The sequence below is a fragment of the Bufo gargarizans genome, chromosome 7 (assembly GCF_014858855.1).
Source record: "Bufo gargarizans isolate SCDJY-AF-19 chromosome 7, ASM1485885v1, whole genome shotgun sequence".
Taxonomy (NCBI): Eukaryota; Metazoa; Chordata; class Amphibia; order Anura; family Bufonidae; genus Bufo; species Bufo gargarizans.
The window spans coordinates 42,012,030-42,034,000 of record NC_058086.1 but is presented as its reverse complement, the minus strand read 5'-3'; the positions used below and the strand labels follow the sequence as shown (position 1 = coordinate 42,034,000).

At 44.6% G+C, this 21,971-nt stretch overlaps 1 protein-coding gene across 3 annotated transcripts; it reads right to left on the bottom strand.

Annotated features, from left to right (window-relative positions):
- Positions 1 to 6,373: 6,373 nt before the first annotated feature.
- ZRANB2 (zinc finger RANBP2-type containing 2) lies at positions 6,374 to 21,751 on the bottom strand. 3 transcript variants are annotated; one of them, XM_044301034.1, is made up of 10 exons: positions 21,631 to 21,751; positions 16,706 to 16,758; positions 16,509 to 16,617; positions 15,362 to 15,444; positions 14,436 to 14,512; positions 13,847 to 14,002; positions 12,202 to 12,353; positions 9,763 to 9,849; positions 8,994 to 9,158; positions 6,374 to 7,506 (listed from the first exon to the last, which is right to left on the bottom strand). In XM_044301034.1, the coding sequence occupies exons 1-10, from the start codon at positions 21,687 to 21,689 to the stop codon at positions 7,440 to 7,442; spliced, it is 1,008 nt and encodes a 335-aa protein (XP_044156969.1). In that variant the 5' UTR covers positions 21,690 to 21,751; the 3' UTR covers positions 6,374 to 7,439. The 3 variants fall into 3 exon arrangements, with proteins under 3 accessions (XP_044156969.1, XP_044156971.1, XP_044156970.1); XM_044301036.1 differs by having other exon boundaries at positions 12,287 to 12,353; XM_044301035.1 differs by lacking the exon at positions 6,374 to 7,506 and having other exon boundaries at positions 8,531 to 9,158; positions 12,287 to 12,353.
- Positions 21,752 to 21,971: the final 220 nt, after the last annotated feature.

Here is a 21,971-nt window from a genome sequence, read left to right as displayed (position 1 = left end):
GCAGCCGTCCAGCCCTGATGCAGTCTGAATGGAGCGGATCCGCTCAGACTGCATCAGTCTGGCGGCGTTCAGCCTCCGCTCCGCTCGCCTCCGCACGGACAGGCGGACAGCTGAACGCTGCTTGCAGCGTTCGGGTGTCCGTCTGGCCGTGCGGAGGCGTGCGGATCCGTCCAGACTTACAATGTAAGTCAATGGGGACGGATCCGTTTGAAGATGCCACAATGTGGCTCAATCTTCAAGCGGATCCGTCCCCCATTGACTTTACATTGAAAGTCTGGACGGATCCGTCCCAGGCTATTTTCACACTTAGCTTTTTTTTTGCTAATATAATGCAGACGGATCCGTTCTGAACGGAGCCTCCGTCTGCATTATTATGAGCGGATCCGTTCAGAACGGATCCGCCCGAACGCTAGTGTGAAAGTAGCCTAAGCAAGTTTTATGCAAAAAAATAAAATATGTATATATATTTCCTCATTTCCCTGGTTCTTTTCTGGCCCTTTGTTTACCTGCAATAAAAACAATCTCTGCCCCTCCCCCTGCTCTGCTAAGGGAGTGAATACAAGATCTGCCCTGAGTGACATGTCTGCCTGCTGGGAGACTCTGCAGCATGCTGTATGTGTAGGACTACAAGTCCCAGCTGTATGATGACACTGCTAAGGGAGTGGATACAAGAGCTGCCCTGAGTGCTGGGAGAATATACAGCAACGTGTAAGTGTAGAACTACAAGACCCAGCTGCATAATGACACTGATAATACACACAGGATCTTCCCCCTACCTTCTTATGCAATGCTCTCTCTAGTCTGTCAGCTCATGTGCCCAGAATTGTCACTGCTGCCGCTACAGAGTCTCTGCAGCTGAAGGGGTTAAGAATCCTAGGATAGAGACAGCCCGGCAGTGAAGGGGGGCATGGCTAGCACAGTGAGGTCTGGTTTACAGGCTTGTAAACAAACTTTATCAGAGCAGGGAGAGAAGCTGACATCACAGGTCATGTGACCCTCAGTCAAATCTGATAAACCAGGCACTGGAGATAAAGTGAGTTAATTGGAAAGCTGTTACATTTGCTTAGTTAGGAACATAGAAAAAACAAAAAAAATAACTCGGACAACCCCTTTAAGTCACCCCACCTTTCCCAATTTTACATATAAAAATATATGATAATTGTTAAGATCAGTGGCTTGACCAACACAAAACCACAAAATTAGGTGCACTCTCCCGTGGCAACACAGTTTGCCAAGTTGCAATGTAAGGAAAAAAGGAGAAAATGTGGAGGGCACTCAACTATCTGTTTTTTGCATGGAAACGTATCACATGTACAGTGAGAAACAGAAGTATTTGAACACCCTGCGATTTTCCAAGTTCTCCGACATTGTTAGGTGCATTCCCACTCTGAGAGAAAGGATTTTTTTTTAAAAAATTCAGGAAATCACATTGTATGATTTTTAAAGAATGTATTTGTCTTGCACGGCTCAACATAAGTATTTGAACACCTGTAGTTCTTGACCAGGTTTGCACACACTGCAGCAGGGGTTTTGGCCCACTCCTCCACGCAGATCTCCTGTCAGATTTCGGGGCTGTCGCCAAGCAACACAGAGTTTCAGCTCCCTCCAAAGATGTTCTATTGGATTTAGGTCTGGAGACTGGCTAGGCCACTCCAGAACCTTGATATGCTTCTTACGGAGCCACTCCTTGGTTATCCTGGCTGTGTGCTTTGGGTCGTTGTCATGTTGGAAGACCCAGCCACGACCCATCTTCTATGCTCTGACTGAGGGAAGGAAGTTGTTGCTCAAAATCTCACAATAAATGGCCCCATTCATTCTCTCCTTAATACAGTGCAGTCATCCTATCCCCTCCGCTGAAAAGCACCCCCAAAGCATGATGTTAACCCCCCCCCCCCCATGCTTCACAGTGGGGATGGTGTTCTTGGGATGCAACTCATCCTTCTTTTTCCTCCAAACACGAGTGAAGTTTAGACCAAAAAGTTCTACCTTGGTCTCATCTGACCACGTGACTTTCTCCCCGGCCTCCTCTGGATCATCCAGATGGTCATTGGCAAACTTCAGACGGGCCTGGACAGGTGATGATTTGAGCAGGGGAACCTTGCAATGCATGATTTGAACCCATGACGGCGTAGTGTTCTACCGACAGTGACCTTTGGAACTGTGGTCCCAGCTCTCTTTATGTCATTGACCAGCTCCTCCCTTGTAGTTCTGGGCTGATTCCTCACCTTTCTTATCATCAGTGATACCCCACGAGGCGAGATCTTGCATGGAGCCCCAGTCCAAGGGAGACTGACAGTCGTCTTTAGCCTCTTCCATTTTCTAACAATTGCTCCAACAGTTGATCTATTTTCACCAAGCTGCTTGGCAATTGCCCCGTAGCGCTTTCAGCCTTGTGGAGGTCCACAATTTTGTCTCCGGTGTCTTTTGACAGCTCTTTGGTCTTGCCCATGGTAGTAGTTGGCGTCTTACTGACTGTGGGGTGGACAGGGGTCTGTAAAGAGCTCAGACAGGTGCTACTAAGTTAGATTATTGAGTGGAGTAGAGGTGGACTTTTTAAAGGCACATTAACAGGTCTTTGGGAGCCAGAATTCTTGCTGTTTCTTAGGTAATCAAATACTTATGTTCAGCCGTGCAAGACAAATACATTCTTTAAAAAACATACAATGTGATTTCCTGTTTTTTATTTTATTCTGTCTCTCAGATGGGAATGCACCTACAATGTGAATTCCAGACCCCTCCATGATTTCTAAGTGGGAGAACTTGAAAAATCGCAGGGTGTTCAAATACTTCTGTTCCTCGCTGTATATAGACCAGAGGTGCATATAGCAAAAAAAATATTAGATAGATCCTAATTTAATGTCTTAAGATAGCCTAGGCATATTTGCAAAACAACATATAAACAAATAGAAAAAAATGGATATATCGCCAACCAAGAGAGGGGGGGGGGGGGGGGATACCACATACAAGATGATTCCAAATGTCAATTATAGTCCCCCAATCCACTATAGTTAATGTACTATACGTATTTTAAAATATGATTTTATTATTAATTCTTTGTACTTACCGTATATACTCAAGTATAAGATGAGTCTTTTGGCACATTTTTGTGCTCAAAAAGCCCCCTCGTCTTATACTCGAGTCTAGGTCTTGATTGCGAAAATTCACAAAAAAAATAAAAAAATAAAATCGCATTCAAATTTTCGCATAAAAATTCGCATGAACTGGTATTTTCCCAAAAATCGAATATTCGCTTTAGTTGGTTTTTGTACTGTTAAAGTTATTGTTGATACCATATTGTTTTTCTTTGAAATAAATATTCAAAAACCTTTAACCTACTGATGCCTCAATTAATGTAATTTTATTGGTACGGTATCTATTTTTATTTTTGAAATTTACCAGTAGCTGCTGCATTTCCCACCCTAGTCTTATACTCGAGTCAATAATTTTTCCCATTTTTTGGGGGTAAAATTAGGGGCCTCGGCTTATATTCGGGTCGGCTTATACTCGAGTATATACGGTATACTGTTTTGAACCCTTATTATATATTTTACTTTCTTCCCCATCTCGGTTTTCTTCATTCCTTTTTCTTCTGTCTTTTTATCTTTACTTGTCTTATTGTGGGTGTGAGCAGATAAGGTATAGAAGGGATGGGGGCATATAAAAAAAAAATATATAAACAATAAAAAAAAGTCTATTTTATTTATTAAAATATTTTTCCTGCGTGGTGTACGCGGTAACAGGATTAAAAAAACAAAAAAAAAAATAATAATTTTGTGGTCACTTTATCCCTCCCAAAAATCTAAACAACAGTGATCAAAAAGTTGTATGTATCCCAAAAATGGTAGCAATAGAAACTACAGTTCATCCAGCTAAAAACAAGCCGTCACACAGCTCTGTGGATGGAAATATATATATATATATAAAAAATATATATTATGGCTACCAGAAAATGGTGGTGCAAAGAAAATTTAGATTTTTTTTACAGGTTATTTTTTTTTTTAAACAAGACTAGAAATTTGGCATCACAGTAATTGTATTTAGCCGCGGAATAAGGAAGTAAAGTCATTTTTAGCGCACAGTGAACAATGTGATATCAAAACACAAAAAAACCTTGTCAGAATTATGTTTTTTTTTCTATTTATCCCCACAAGGAACATTTTTCCTCCGTTTTCCAATACAGGACATGGTAAATTATTATTAAGGTGCCATTAAAAAATACAACTTATCCCACAATAAATAAGCCTTCATATGGCTATAGGAATGGAACATTTTCTGACTGGTGAGGGTCTGACACCCGGGATCAGCTGTGTGAGGAGGCAGCTTTTCCTAGGCCAGTGACGACACGTTAATTGGTCACGTGGCCTAGGTGCAGCTCAGCCTTATAGAAGTGAATGGGGGTGAGCGCGATACCAAGCACAGCCACTATACAATGTACGGCGCTGTGCTTGGCGAGCAGAGAAAGCCATGATGCTCACAGGAGTGCCGATGCCTTCTTAAACAGCTGATCGGCATGGGTCCGACCAATCAGATTCTTATAACCTAATCCATTGGATAGGCCATCAGTATTTAAGTCTCAGAAAACCCTTTATAAAAAAAAAAAAAAAAAGTTTGGCTATTGGAATGTGGGGAGATAAAAACAAAAATGAGCCCAGTACCCTAAGGGGTTAAAATACATTTTCATTTTTTTTTATCTGCAGATTCTTGTGCATAGTGCAGCATCAGAGGTCTGCTTTAGCTGCTCATATCTTTGGATACTGTAGGTAGCAGATAGCGATATGTGCTTTGTATTGTTTAAAAGCCAACATTCCAAGTTTTCAAATAATACAAAATTCACAGCATTATCTTCACTACATGGGAAGATATCACTTAGATATCGGGATTGCAGTGAATGCAGCTGAAAGTGAAAGTAAAAAGATTTTACCTGCATTTATTACCGACTTGATTTCTAACAGCAATATCTCCTACCAATGGTGTGCTAATGCTGTGATGGAATGTCAGCTTTCAAACAGGACCAGGCCCATGTCTCTAGCTGCTACCAGTCAGGAGATACAAGCAGCTAAAGCAGAACCCCCCCACACACGTCCCCTTCTGCCCAGCAGAACAGTTAAGTGCTTTTCCCAAAGCCCAAGCTGGACTTGGGGAAAACTGTTAGGTGGTTAAGAAGGGCCAGAATGGGTTAAAAACAAGCATTACATCACCGATTCTACGCCACTGCCATTCCAACGCTACTCTTTACTTTCTAATCCTGGCTGGACACTTACTGATTCGGCCAATCAATGTCTTAGCCGGGTCACTGCTGCGGGTAGGGATTGGCTCAGTGTGCATTTTCAGCGTGTCAGGTCCGGGAAGTGGAGAGCAGCATTAGAACAGCGGTGGGGATTCAATGAAAAATTATTTGTTTTAACACCTTCTCAATCCCCTGTTCTCACCTAGAAATACTATTTTCTCACCCTTTAAAGACGATGGACAAATATTTTTATTTGCTTCCTGGAAGCAGCTTTCCAAGGAGTTTTCATTAAAGATTTCCTATCACACTGCTGCTGTACAGTTTGTGCAATTCCTGTACATAGCAGGCGGTGATGCTACTTCAACATAGATCCAACTGCACACTGCTCTTAGAAGGCGACAACCTGGATTCATCACATTTTTGTACATCATATATAGCCATCATGTATGGCTAGGTGCATCTCTTTTCTGGAAGATGGCACCAAGATGGGACAAGACAGCTGGCAGAGACAATGTTTACCCTGGGGTGATTGTCTAAATTGAAGAACAGGTTTTCAGCCGCCAAGAATAATGCAGAACCATGAAACCAAATATTACTGTCAGAATTCTCTCTGGTCAGTTGCCCCCTGGTGGTGAGAAGATAATCGGCAAGTGAAGTCAGACTGCTAGTAAGTAAAATGCCAATGGCTAGGACGCGTCAGAAGTCTGGATCATTGGGGTCTGGGTGCAGAGATCTCTATGGTGACTAAAGCAAAGGGGTAGAAGCTCTTGGCTGGGCGCTTTGCCCCTTCTTTCTCCTCAGAGCGGGGTATATGGGTTCATACAACGTCAATGGAGGGGATTCATCATCCCCCTTTCTGTCACAATTTGCAATTTTTTGTTTTAATTGTCACTGCGCCTAAACCTAGACGCAAGTGGTGCTTCTATGCAACCTTTGCCACTTCACAAAAAGGAGAGTGGATAGGCGACGTGTGACCATTGGCCCAGGGATATTTATCATCATTTCCAGGCTGTGGCCGTCCACCGATGATCCCAATGATCTTGCAATCTGCATGCCAGGCAAGAATTTACCAGATTTTTCTACATACATTTAGCACGGACAGGACGTCTGCCCCCTTCTTATTCTCTATACAACACAAACAAGAAGTGCAGGAGTCATCATTTTATTGTCACAGGTCTACAGAGGGAAAAAAAATAAAAAATAAAAAAGCACCACGCAAAAAACTATCAGACAAAAAAAATATAATCATTTCAGAATTCATTTTCGTTGAGACGTCATCTATAGCGGTGTTTCCCAACCAGTGTGCCTCCAGCTGTTGCAAAACTACAACTCCCAGCATGCCCGCACAATCAAAGGCTGTCCGGGCATGCTGGGAGTTGTAGTTTTGCAACAGCTGGAGGCACACTGGTTGGGAAACACTGATGTATAGAATGGCAAAACCCTCTCGCCCATTGAGTGCAAAGCTGGTGACGGAGCCTCAGATTACATTTTCGGCATACATATGTCAACAGAAGCATTATAGGAAGCAATGGGCATAAAGATACAGTAATTCGCCGGGGGACAGCTTACATTCATGAGTAGGTGAAACACAAATAAAAAGGGGTAAAGTAACAAGGACAATGACTCGTAATGGGGGTCTTTGGGGCTGGTGGGACAGAGTAGAAGTATTTGGGGTGTGTGTACTATGTCCTAACAATGATCTGTATATTAGAATTGCTCCGGCGGCCGGCATAATGCCAAGATGGAGTAAGACAAATACTTACCTTGTAACACCATAAAAATATTAGGGCTTTAGCTCTGTACTTTTTTTTTTTTTTGCATTTTAAGCCATAAGGATTGCAGTGGATGAGAGAAGTTCACATTATCCGAGTAGGAGGGAGGGGGTTGTAATAGTTTGGAAATACAGGAACATGGACACGCACCAGAAAAAAAAAAAAAATCCATTCAAAATATGCATCACAATGTTTTAAACCAAGTCTAAGCCATATTATTGCCATCTATTGTGTCCCACTTCCTACGGGGAGAGGTAGAGGAGGGAGGCGGTTTTGAACTTATGGCTTAAAATGCTACAGTTGTACATCGGTTGTGTGTGGCTGTAGCGGAAGCACAAGAGCGTGCGCCTCCTCTACCGCAGCTCATCTCCGTGTGGTTCATGATGCCTCTTATCTGCTCTGTTTTTTTGTGTGTTTATTCTCCCGTCTATCCTAAATATCTATTTCTTTTTGGAACTCGATGATCGTGAGCCAGAATGGGACGACCCAGCGGGGGAATGTCTGCGCCTGAAACACAGAAAATCAAAAAGTAGTTTCTTGTTAATAAAGGAATTTAAAGAACAAACTACAGCCTGTAAAGTGATCTGATAGAGTCAGCGCACTATAGAACCGTATACGAAAGCAAAAGTCATGACAGTGCACATGTGTACTCTAACATAATTGTATATGAGGAAGACATGATATTGTGGCATGTAAAAGAAAAAAGTCAGGCAAAAGCAAAGCATTTCCACCAAGTCAGCTGCATATTCCTTGCTACAGCTAGTATTATACTATATATTCTTGTACGTAGGAGGCAGTATTATACTATATATTCTTGTACGTAGGAGGCAGTATTATACTATATATTCTTGTACATAGGAGGCAGTGTTATACTATATATTCTTGTACATAGGAGGCAGTATTATAGTAGTTATATTCTTGTACATAGGGGCAGTATTATAGTAGTTATATTCTTGTACATAGGAGCAGTATTATAGTAGTTATATTCTTGTACATAGGAGGCAGTATTATAGTAGTTATATTCTTGTACATAGGATGCAGTATTATAGTAGTTATATTCTTGTACATAGGAGGCAGTATTATAGTATTTATATTCCTGTACATAGGAGGCAGTATTATAGTATTTATATTCCTGTACATAGGAGCAGTATTATACTAGTTATCTCCTTGTACATAGGAGGCAGTATTATAGTAGTTATATTCTTGTACATAAGAGAAGTATTATAGTAGTTATATTCTTGTACATAGGAGCAGTATTATAGTAGATATATTCTTGTACATAGGAGCAGTATTATACTAGTTATATTCTTGTACATAGGAGCAGTATTATACTAGTTATATTCCTGTACATAGGAGGCAGTATTATAGTAGTTATATTCATGTACATAGGAGCAGTATTATAGTAGTTATATTCTTGTACATAGGAGGCAGTGTTATAGTAGTTATATTCTTGTACATAGGATGCAGTATTATAGTAGTTATATTCTTGTACATAGGAGGCAGTATTATAGTATTTATATTCCTGTACATAGGAGGCAGTATTATACTAGTTATATTCTTGTACATAGGAGCAGTATTATAGTAGTTATATTCTTGTACATAGGAGCAGTATTATAGTAGTTATATTCTTGTACATAGGAGAAGTATTATAGTACACTGCGAGCCCTTGAGTACCGACAGGTAGGGGAAGTATACAGGGAGCACGTTGCGCAGTACCTAATAGACATATATTATAGTAGTTATATTAGTGTACATAGGAGCAGTATTATAGCAGAAATACTCCCATTGAGAGGAAGCAGTGGCTATGGAATATATAATGTAAATTGCAACTGGATTTCTCTTTAACATCCGTAAATGCTTAGCCAAGCACTAATAATTCTGGGAGAATAATCTAAAAAACGTGACAAAATTGACATTTTTACATAAAAAGTTCTGACTCTTCCCATTTTTCCCTTTCACTGACATTCCCCCTCCGATTCTACGGTAACCCAAACCTTTCTGTTGACCGTGATCTTGATCGCCTTTTTTTGCGGTCACCAGACGAAGACTTGGAGCGGCTCCTTTTCTTTCCCCTCTCTGAAGAAGAGGACGACGAATGAGAACTTGCGTAAGATCTTTTTTTGGGGGAAGAAGAACCTCGGTGGGATCTGGAGCTGGATCTTTATTGATTAAAAATTGATATCATTTAATGACAGAATTCACAGGAAACAAAAGAAATCTATAGAAAGCAGAGACAACAACTGAGGACTTCTTAAAAAATAACATCACTTACCCTTTTCCCAACAACTTCCTAAATTAATATTTAAGGGGTGTTCCCACCTGCTAAGGTGATGGCTTATTACTAGTATATGTCATCACTTTATGATTGGTGGGGGTCCCAAGTTAGAAGGGGGTCACAGAACTGATGTTGCACTGCATCCTCTTCTACGTTTTATGCTTACCGTGACGCAGTGTGTAGGGTACTGCAGCCAGCCTCATTGACTTGAAGGGGATGCAGCCTCAAATAAGCTTTGTGGCCCCACTTCCCTCCTTGGGATCATGGACTCTACACTGATCATATAGTGATAAGATGGGAATCGCCCTTTAATAATATAGGTCTATTAGATATTACAATATAACCTTTAGCTAGAGTATATTAAGAAACTGCAGCAAACACAATGTCCCCTTATCAGTAGGAGGTCACGTTCTGGGAACAGTAAATAAAATCAGTGGTTAAAGACATCTTGAACCACTTGCGAACACAGCGCGGTACCCCCTATTCACCTTGATTTTGAACCACGAGATCGAGAACGTTCCCTTGAGCTAGAGCGAGATCTTGATTTGGAACTGGAAGAGCTTCTTGAACGGGATCTGAAACAACACGGTGCATTTTTTTTCCTGTTCAGTCAATCGATGCACAAAATGACTGCATGAATCACTTTCTGCTACTTACAGGATCCCAAGGTAAAGGCTTGGGGCACAAAGTATAATAAAAATGGAAAAACCACCTTACAAACAAGTGACATGTAAAAATACGAAAGCCAACAACACAACTTATGACTTATAAGAAAGCCCTACTAATAACACTCCCTGATGGAGGGGGAACTACCTATCCCCGAAACGTGTTGTTTTAATGTACACATGCGCTTTTCTCAAATGAAGAAGGAATTTATATTTGATGATCACGGCCGCCTCCACCGGTGTTCTTGCGCCTAAGCAGATCCTCTTTTCCGCTACAAGTATCCTTCGGGGGACTGGACATGCAATCCGAATGAAACTCTCCCTGCGGCTGCTCTCCTAATGAATAGGTCTAATTCACACAAGTCTCCCATAGGGTTGTGCCTATCATTTGCACAACCTTACAAGGCTAGCCCCCTTAGTTCTCACTCCATTCTATTACCTGTTTGAACATACTACCCTATTGTGCGCACTTTCTCCTCTTAACCCCCCCCCCACCCCTTTGTGGTGGGAGTGGAATCTAGAGACGTCCATTTCTGAAAGACAGTGTAAGGCTGTGCTCACGTCACCCTTTTGTCCCACATTAAATGCATATGTTAAACAGATGCCTTAAACAGAAGGACCCCCATACTGTGGCTTCTGTCGCCATAGGGTGCCATTGCAAAAGAACTAAACATATGCATACATATGGCTAGACTCTAAAAAGGCATAACCTATTACGCTTTTGCACCATTTTTTCTCCCAATGTATATCTTACATGTGGGACAAAACATGATGTGAACAGCCCCTAGGATGAGTTGTCTAAATGACAAACCATAGAAGGGACATTTGGAAAATTTTATAGGTGGGGTCATTGAGTCTTGGGGAGAATGCTTGTGAACATCACCTCTCGGGACTAAAAAACTGTACAGTAAGGGCTCTTCGGGATCATGCACACGAACGTGTGCTGGCCGGGCCCATATTGCGGCCCCTGCAATATACGAGCCCCGCCTGTTTGTGCATGGAGTGCTTCTGTAGGGCTCCTCTCCGTGCCTCCGCACCACAAAAAAAAAAATAGAACATGTTCTATTTTTTCAGGGGCGCACAGATCACGGACCCAATCAAGCTGAATGGGCCTGCATCCGTTTGCGGAAACCGCGCGGATGTTACCCATGCATTGGGGACTGCCTAAAGCACGGAGCGGCCGGGTGCATGAGCCCTTACTCTTATTATGTGTGGAGTCCCAGAGGTGGTCCCCTTCACCCATAATGCTTATGCTCCTGTGGTAAAGTGAACTGTATAAACAATGCATCAATGTAAACGCGTTACACATGGAGTCGGAGTAGAGTCTACAGAGGAATCTGTCCTAGCAGCTGTAAGGACAAATCTGCTTATACTGATTTAAAAATGGATGTGACTACTGACTCTAGGCATGCGTTCTGATGATCCCTGCTCTTATATATAGCTGCCGCGCATAGCAAAATATTACAAGATTGTATGGCAGCGTGGGCTGTCCCCTTTGTACCACCCACCCATCTGTACTCCTATTACAATTTATTATTCGTATCTGCCAATATAGAAAATCATATTGGTTTGAGAGGAGTGGAATAGGGGCACAATATGTTCATGCCTTAGGCTAATCTGAGACTGGCCTCGGTAGTACTCTTATGCCCAGGAGTAGTCATTCTGCCTCTTCCAATCGCTGCATTTATCTTCATTCCAGTATTTTACAACTTATGGCCCATCCTTAGGAGAGGCCATCAATATCCGATTGGCTGGGGTCCGACACCCCACAGACATGAGGACCTGCAGCGGCTCCGGAACTACAGAGCTCCATGCAAGGTGATTACCTTCCCCTTCAATGGGAGCAGCAGAGGTACAGGGTGTGGAACCCCCGCCAGACACAGAAGGCCTATCCCGAGGATGCTCATCACATGCATGATCCCTCAGACAGAATAATATCCAACAACAGAACCACATCCATGTGTACAGCCACAGAGCACACATCATGGAGGCACTGTGTTCATTGCAGGTAAATGCAGAACTAGTTGCCTATGAAAGGATGAAAACTATCATACGAACAGTGAAAGTAGAATATTTAAAGAAAGTAATGTGCAGATAAAAAGCAGTGAAGACACTTCATGACATTGCACAAGATAACGTCGGCTCTAGAATATAAAGTAGTAAATAATTACATTAAAAAAATAAAAATAAAAAATAAAGGAAAAAGTTAAAAATAGATACTGACATTTTGCCCGGCTTTTCCCTTGACCTGTACCCGTTTACCTGGACCTAGACCTTGAGCTTGTATGGGAGGAGGAGTGGGAAGAATGGGATTTAGATCTGCCACGAGCGGGATTCTTATTTTTACCAGAATCTTCCTCATCACTGGCAAGGTTATATTTTGAAAGGTCGCCATCGTCATCCTCTTCTTCGTCCTAAAAACAAATGATTGGGAACATGACAGTTATTAGGAAATACATTTTCCGAATTGAAGTTCACTGGGAAAAAAAATAAATAAGTTGATGAGTTCATGCAGCAATAAAAAGAAATTGTGTTTCAAGTAGCGCTGCAGCTATGGATTATTTTAGTAATCAAGTATTCTATCGTTTAATCCAACGATTAATCGAGTACTCCAATAAGAAATAACTAATTAAAAGAATGTTTTCCTTTATAAAAGGTCATCAGATACCCCCCAGTGCCATCAGTCCTCTATGCCATCAGTTACCCCCAGTGCCATCAGCCCTGTGCCATCAGCTTCCCCCCAGTGCCATCAGTCCTCTATGCCATCAGTTACTCCCAGTGCCATCAGTCCTCTATGCCATCAGTTACTCCCAGTGCCATTAGCCCCCGTGCCATCAGCTTCCCCATACCATCAGTCCTCTTGCCATCAGCCCTCCAGTGCCATCAGTCCTCTTGCCATCAGCCATCCAGTGCCATTAGCTTCCCCCCAGTGCCATCAGTCCTCTTGCCATCAGCCCTCCAGTGCCATTAGCTTCCCCCCAGTGCCATCAGCTTCCCCCCAGTGCCATCAATCCTCTTGCCATCATCCTCCCCCCAGTGCCATCAGCTCCCCCATACCATCAGTCCTCTTGTCATCAGCTGCCCCCCGTGCCATCAGCTGCCCCCCCCCGTGCCATCAGCCCGCTATGCCATCAGTTACCACCAGTGCCATTTGCCCCGTGCCATCAGCTCCCCCCTAGTGCCATAAGCTTCCCCCCCAGTGCAACACTTATATATCTTGTAGGGGTGCCGCTCCACAGCTCCTCAGTTTTCTTCTCTGCGCGCTGCACTGTAGTCCTGATGTCACACAGCATCGGGTCATAGTGTGTGCTTACGTGCACTACGACCTGACGATGTGTCAGGATACAGTACAGGGCAGAGTGGTGTGGGCTGGCGGGTGACCAAGGAGTGCAAGTAACAGCAAGCGCTTCACTCGCGCTCCGTGGCTACATGACACAAATGAATCCTCGAAGCAAAAAATTAGCATTAAGGATTTTTTTTGTGTCGAATTACTCGATTCAATTGAGTAAACATTGTAGCCCTAGTTTCAAGTGAATAGGAGCTCAGCTTTAGTTGCCCAACACAGCCACTTACACAAGAGAACAGAGCTGTCTGATTCTTGGTGTGTCCTTTCAGGTGCCTTTTTAGAACTGCTGATCGATGGGGTGTTGGAAGTTGGACCCCACCGATCTGATATTGATCACCTATCCTTACATCAGGTTATCAATATGCAGAAACCGGACAACTGAATTGGAACAGTGCTACAGTACCATTCATGGCTACTACCCAATGTACGGAGTTGGGCTGTCCTAAAGCTTATTCAACCCATTCCAACAGCTGACTGGCGGGGATGCCCGGAGTCAGACCCCAATGATCTAATATTGATGACTTATCCTAAGGATAGGTCATAAATATTACAGTCACTTACATCATCCAACTTATATTTTGATAGATCTCCTTCTTCTTCATCCTCCTCCTCTTCACCCTCTTCCTCCTCTTCACCTCCAGACACCTTTTCATCACCTTTTGGTATAGATTTTGCACTGGGTGGCTTTCCACGGTATTTCTTCTTTTTTCGTCCAAACTAGAAATCAAAAAAATAAAATAAGTACAGAAGTACAGTTTGTGTTTGCACAAGCAATAAATCAATGAAATTACTTAGTTACTATAAATTAAGAAAAAAAATAAATGTTGTATATTTTAGCACTTAGCTAATCATAAAAAAATTCAGGATAAATATTGTAGTAAAAAAATGTAAAACAGGGCCGTTAAAGGGGTTGTCTGGAGCTAAAGCTGACTGTACACATTAGATCTTTGCCCTCAAGATTGGTAATCATTATCAGATCAGCAGGGGTTCAGCAATGGGCACCTCCCACCGATCAGCTGTCTTAGCGAGCTCTGGATAGGTCATCAATAACCATGTCCTGGACATTCCCTTTAAACCTAAAAAGTGTCTGGTCATTTTGCACCAAAACATTCTGGTCATTAAGGGGTTAACAGAGCAGCATTTCTTTTACCTCATCATACTCTCCATCCGACTCTTCTCGCTCTATGTATTCTACATTTTCACGTTCATTGAAACCGCCACCATAACCTGTATATAGAAATATGACAATATTATATAACACCAGGTACAAAGTTAAAGGGGTTGTCTCACTTCAGCAAGTGGCATTTATTATGTAGAGAAAAATTACTACAAGGCACTTACTAAGGTATTGTTATTATCCATATTGCCTCCTTTGCTGGCTTGATTCATTTTTCTACTCAATTATACACTGCTCGTTTCCATGGTTACGACCACCCTGGATTCCAGCAGCAGTAGTGGCCGTGCTTACACATGATAGGAAAAAGTTGCCGCTTTTGGTGGCCGGGGCTGTGGGAGGGCACATAGGCTGGTACTGTTCTATATAGCGTGCAAGCACGACCACCACTGATGGATTGCAGGGTGGTCATAACCCCTGGATACGAGCAGTGTATAATGTGATGGAAAAGTGAGTATTAAAGGGGTTATAATGCCCCCTTCCCCATATGCCCGGGCCCCTCAATGAGGTTGCACTTACCTCACTCCCCGCGTCGCTTCTGAAAACAGCTAATAGCAGGCAGCGACTGGAACGAGCCTCCCTAGCATCGGCGGGGGATGCTAGGGAGGCTTGTCCACATCGCAGCCTCTGCTATTTGATGCCTCCCCCATGGTTTCATCCGCGTCACAGGAAGACGCAATGACGGACGTGCCAGCATCAGAAGCAACGTGGGTGCGAGGTAAATACAACCTCTGTGAGGGGCATTATAGGTCTTAGATAACCCCTTTAACTTTCTCGACATAATAAATGCTATTTGGTGAAGTGACACAACCCCTTTAAAGTGTTCAGTTCTTTACAAATTCACAGAAGATGGCAAAAAAAATATATATAAATAATAATAATAATTTAAAGAAGCGCTATACCGGTCCTCTCCTCCAGCTTTGCATACTTTGGGGTGTTGCACATGTTACACTCTGATCTTCTTGCCCAGTTGACATTTCCACAACTAAAAGAAAAGCACAAAGTAAAAAACCTGCAAAAAAACAAACGTGGAAACCGCATATGTGGCTCGGGGGTGCGAGATAAGAGGACATTGGTGGTGTAAGCCCCATCTCAGACCTCAACATTCAGAACAAAAGCTCTATAATGGCCACTATGGCTTCTGAAATGCTTTGCCGCTGGGTAAAGATTCCCAAGAACTCGGACAAAGCTCCTATGACTGCACCGTAATGTGAAGCGAAATACGGATAATTATTTCAGTAGTTGCCTTCAGATTGTGGCACCTAAAAATCTACCTTAACTTATAAATAAGGTTTATTAAAACTACCATAAATGCCCCAAAATGATGTTTTCTAACATACTCTATTTTACCATGTGATCCAGACACCTGCAGTTCAGGTGCTTATAGCGCTTACCAATCTGTACTCCCTTTAAACGGCTGTGTATGGGAATACGGATTCCCCTGTGGCTGCACTGACCGCAGAAGCCTCATAGTACATCACCGTTCGTGTCTGTACCAGCGCTGCTCTCCTAAAGCCTGAAGTAAATATGCTGTGACAGGCTTTAGCAGAGCGGGCACAGGCAGAGGAGCAATGTGCTATGCTGAACTCCTGCCCTGCACCCACTTGTTCTGCTCTGCTAAAGCCTTGCATGGTGCAGGGTCTAGCAGAACAGAGCAAGCGCAGGGCAGGAGTTCAGCACAACATATCCCTCCTCTGCCTGTGCCCGATCTGCTAAAGCCTGGCAATAGTCCAGCCTTCAGCAAGGCAGTGCTGGTACAGACAGGAGCTGGATAAAAAAAAATAAAAAAAAAGCCTCGGGCAAGTTGCATGTCAACATTCAATTCTTTTGTTCCAGCAGAAGAAAAGCCGCCCCCACGGTCACCTGGCAACAGCTTTTTTTTTATTTTTTTAATCTCCAACCACTGAAATCACATGTATGCTAGGCCAAACCAAGCAAGCATGTGCATGCAGAAGTTTGGAGGAGCTGCTGTTGGCTGAGAAAGTGACAGCCATGGAAGGTGTATGGGCAGACGAGACTGACCTGTATACTGAGGCGCAGTCTACTTACGTTTTGCATTGCCAGTCGTTGGCACTAAACAATCCGCGGCTCTTCTCTGCCAGCGTTTTCCCGATCTCCGTCCCTCCAGCCTTCATCATTTTAGCATCCGTTGTTTTTTCTTAAATTATAAAAATAACATTATATGTATAATAACATAACGGGTTAAAACCTACAGACAGCGAGTATTCATCACGGGATAACCGCACCTCGGCCACATCGGTTGCAGCTAGTCCTTCTGGCAAAGTTTACATTTCCACATCTAAAAAAAAAAGCAAAAGGCAAATAATGGTCGGCAGAGTAACGAGACTTCTTACTGGTCAGAACTAGAGATAAACCGCCATTTCATTCCCGACAAAGCAAACACCGGCCAGCAGATAATCTCCAATAAATGCGCTAATGTCTACAACGTGTCACCTTCATACCGGCTGCTGGTGAGTGTATTCATAGCTGCCGGCTTTGTGACACTTTCTTGGCACCATTTTCACAAAACCACTATTAGGCTCCATTCACACGTCCGCAATTCTTTTCCGCATTTTGCGGAACGGAATTGTGGACCCATTCATTTCTATGGGGCCACACTATGTGCTGCCCGGATCCGGTAATGCTTATCCGCACTTCCGGGTCCGCAATTCCGTTCCCGAAAAAAATAGAACATGTCCTATTCTTGTCCGCATTTGTGGACAAGATTAGGCATTTTCTATTATAGTGCTGGCGATGTGCGGTCTGCAAAATGCGTAACGCACATTGCCGGTGTCCGTGTTTTGCGGATCCGCAAAACACATACGGATGTGTGAATGGACCCTTAGGCCTGTTTCACACAACCGTTTTTTGCGTTCCGTATACGGGCTGCCTTTTGCATTCTGTATACAGAACCATTCATTTCAATGGTTCCGCATAAAAAAACAGAATGCACTCCGTTTACGTATTTCCGTTCCATTGTAAGATTAGAACATGTTCTATTATTGCCCGCAAATCACGTTCCGTGGCGCCATTCAAGTCAACGGTCCGCAAAAAAAATAAAACGGAACACATTTGGAAATGCATCCGTATGTCTTCCGTATCCGTTCTTGCGGAACCATCTATTGAAAATGTTATGCCCAGCCCAATTTTTCTATGTAATTACTGAAGGTGTCATACGGAAAAACGGAACGGAAATGGAAACAACGGATCAGTGAAAAAAACTGAACGCAAAATACTGAAAAAGGTCCAACTGCTGGGCACTGCCACTCTATTCATGTCTAGGCCCATAGAGATGAAGGCCACGGTGCTCACAGGAGTGGCGGTGCCTTCTCAAACAGCTGATGGGTGGTGGGCCCGAGTGTCGCACTCCCACCGATCAGATACTGGAGACCTATTAGTTAAAAAAGTCTATGAAAACGTTCCCCCCCCCCTCCCCCCCCCCCCGCCCAAAAAAAAACAAACAACATTACTGACTGGCAGAAATCCATAAAAAATAAATAAAAAAAATGCTCCCTTTTTGAAAGCCTCTCTTTTCCAGTGCAGAAGTGATCGCACCCAGGGGCGTAGCTATAGGGGGTGCAGAGGTAGCAGTCGCTACTGGGCCCAATGATCCTTCTGCCATATAAGAATACACCGGTAATATAGAAAGTGCATGCTGGTCGAGGTACACCTCTGGCTGGAGGGAAGGGGTCGGGTGCAGGCTATGTGCTTCCCTTCCCCTGGCCACAGAGCACTGAGGGAAGAGGGGCCCCAAGCTGAACTCTTGCCCCAATGCCCATGAGCCTTTAGCTACGCCCCTGATCACACCCCAACCATAGTCACATGCCCTGCTGAAGCTGCGTCATGTTCCCGTAGGGGCCGCGCTAATCTCAAGCAGATTGCTGCTTACTCCTGAGCTGCACTTGCAGTAGCTTAAAGAGGACCTTTCACCAGAAGAAAAAAACTTCTAAACTAACTACACAGACATGTAGAGCGGCGCCCAGGGATCCCCCTGCAATTACTGGTATACCTGGGCGCCGCTCCGTTCTGCCGTTATTGCCTCCGGTATCTTCATAGTTAGGCTCCACCCAGGGGAACCTGCCAGCGCCTCCTTCTCCCATGATGCAGAGCTGGCCAATCGCAGCGCTCAGCTCATAGCCTGAGAGAGAAAAAAGTCCCTCAGGCTATGAGCTGAGCTGCTGTGATTGGCCAGCGCTGCAGCATGGGAGAAGGAGGCGCTGGCAGGTTCCCCTGGGTGGAGCCTAACTATGAAGATACCGGAGGCTATACCGGGAAAACGGAGCGGCGCCCAGGTATACCAGTAAGTGCAGGGGGATCCCTGGGCGCCGCTCTACATGTCTGTGTAGTTAGTTTAGAAGTTTTTTTCTGGTGAAAGGTCCTCTTTAAGTTGCGAGTACAGATGCAGCCCAGCAATCTGCAAGCGGCTGCACCCGCGAACCCCCTGGGTACAGGCAGCCCTTACACGAGCGCGACTGTCCATAGCACACACAAGGAAAACACATGGAGCAGCCAGAAAATGAAAGGCGCTGTCCAGACTTCTCCACCCGTCCTATATAACATCGGGCATTGAGAGATGCCACTGCACCCTGGGCGGGCCAGAACCCAGCATGAGTATTGGGCACAGACGGCACTTTAAAGGACATCTGTCAGCAGTTTTGTACCTATGACACTGGCTGACCTGTTATATGTGCTCTTGGCAGCTGAAGGCATCCATGTTGATCCCATGTCTCTGCATTGCTGAGAAAAAATATGTTTTATTATATGCAAATGAGCCTCTAGGAGCAACGGGGGCGTTACCATTACACCTAGAGGCTCTGCTCTCTCTGCACTTTGATTCACAGGACCATGTAATGAAAGTTTCATTACACCCAGTCCTGTCAAAGTGCAGAGAGAGCAGAGCCTCTAGGTGTAATGGTAACGCCCCTGTTGCTCCTAGAGGCTCATTTGCATATAATAAAACATCCTTTTTCTCAGCAATGCGGACACATATGAACATGGGACCAACACGGATGCCTTCAGCTGCCAAGCGCACATGTAAGGCTACTTTCACACTCGCGTTTAGTGCGGATCCGTTTGTATCTGCACAGATGGATCCACACGAATAATGCAAACGCTTGTATCTGTTAATAACGAATCCGTTTGCATTATTCATTAAAAAAAAGTCTAAGTCAAAACGGATCCGTCTTGACTTACATTGAAAGTCAATGGGAGATGGATCCGTTTTCAATTGCACCATATTGTATCAGTGAAAAACAGATCCGTCTCCATTGACTTACATTGTAAGTCAGGACGGATCCGTTTGCCTCTGCATCGTCAGGCGCACACCAAAACGCTGCAAGCTGCGCTTTAGGCTACTTTCACACTGACGTTTTGAATTCCATTTGTGAGATCTGTTTCAGGGATCTCACAAACGGTTCAAAGCGGATCAGTTCAGCCCCAATGCATTCTGAATGGATAAGGATCCGCTCAGAATGCATCAGTTTGGCTCCGTTGCGCCTCCATTCCGCTCTGGAGGCTGCCTGCAGCGTTTTGATGTCCGCCTGACGATGCAGAGCCAAATAGATCCCTCCTGAATAAGGGCTCTTTCACACCTGCGTTCTTTTCTTCCGGCATAGAGTTCCGTCGTCGGGGCTCTATGCCGGAAGAATCCTGATCAGGATTATCCTAATGCATTCTGAATGGAGAGAAATCCGTTCAGGATGCATCAGGATGTCTTCAGTTCCGGAACGGAACGTTTTTTGGCCGGAGAAAATACCGCAGCATGCTGCGCTTTTTGCTCCGGCCAAAAATCCTGAACACTTGCCGCAAGGCCGGATCCGGAATTAATGTCCATTGAAAGGCATTGATCCGGATGCGGCCTTAAGCTAAACGTCGTTTCGGCGCATTGCCGGATCCGGCGTTTAGCTTTTTCTGAATGGTTACCATGGCTGCCAGGACGCTAAAGTCCTGGCAGCCATGGTAAAGTGTAGCGGGGAGCGGGGGAGCAGCATACTTACCGTCCGTGCGGCTCCCGGGGTGCTCCAGAGTGACGTCAGGGCGCCCCACGCACATGGATGACGTGATCGCATGGCATGGGGCGCTCTGGCGTCACTCTGGAGCCGCACGGACTGTAAGTATACTGCTCCCCCGCTCCTACTATGGCAACCAGGACTTTAATAGCGTCCTGGCTGCCATAGTAACACTGAACGCATTTTGAAGACGGATCAGTCTTCAAATGCTTTCAGTTCACTTGCGTTTTTCCAGATCCGGCGTGTAATTCCGGCAAGTGGAGTACACGACGGATCCGGACAACGCAAGTGTGAAAGAGGCCTTACAATGTAAGTCAGTGGGGACGGATCAGTTTTCACTGACACAATATGGTGCAATTGAAAACGGATCCTCCTCCTATTGACTTTCATTGTAAGTCAGGACGGATCCGTTTTGACTTTGTTCTTCACATTGCAAACGGATCCGTTCTGAACGGATACAATCGTTGGCATCATCGGTGCGGATCCGTCTGTGCAGATATCAGACAGATCCGCACCGAACGCAGGTGGGAAAGTAGCCTTAGTGACCGTCTAAAAAACGTAACGGAGACCCAACGCAGCCAAACTGATGCATTCTGAACGGATCCTTATCCATTCAGAATGCATTGGGGCTGAACTGATCCGTTTTGGGCCGCTTGTGAGATCCCTGAAACAGATCTCACAGGGGGACCCAGAAACTCAAGTGTGAAAGTAGCCTAACATTCAAATGGAGCGTGCGGGCCCCCCCTGGTCGGACCCTTATCCCTCGTCCTGGAGATTTACAGGTTCAGAAGAAAATAAAGACTCTACTTTTCTTCAACCTGAAGGAGCGCCCCTCCTATCCACAGGCCTTGTCTGGTACTGCAGCTCAGCCCCACTGAAGTGAACCCCCTCCATCCTCCCCATTCCTGGAGGCCTCGGGCTAATAATATGAGAAAACTGCTCACAATGCAATTCCCTAACAGTTCAGATGGAGTCAGGAGGCCAGAGCCTATGCTGAGGGGCCACAGGTCACCTCCAGGGCAGCCCCCACCACCCAGGGACCCTAGCCCAGGCCTCTCCACAGGAAGGCCGACCCTGCTGGCCCCCTCCCCGCCATGTCTTCTCTATAGCCGCCCCTCCATCCCTCACTATGGACTGTCTCCCCCACAACGCTCCGGACTCACTTTTTATCCGGGCAAATCCAGTCTCCGTCACTAACGCGAAAATTCTTGGTCGACGACATCTTGGCCACCGCCGCCGTCCGCTCTGTGAGAAAGGCCCCTCAGCAGAGAGCGGCTTCAGGGCGCCTGTGATACGAGAAGACCGCCTAGTCACCGGCTGACAGGTCACATCTACACCACAAGCTGCCGCTCTATGAATGGGAATGTATATGGCAGGAGAAATATTGGCGTATGACGGGTAATATAATGATAGAATTTCAACAGGCGCATCGGTAGACAGCTATAATACTGCGAAGCCCCCATGACGTAGATGAATAATATTGAGGCGTGGAACGCAAAAAAGA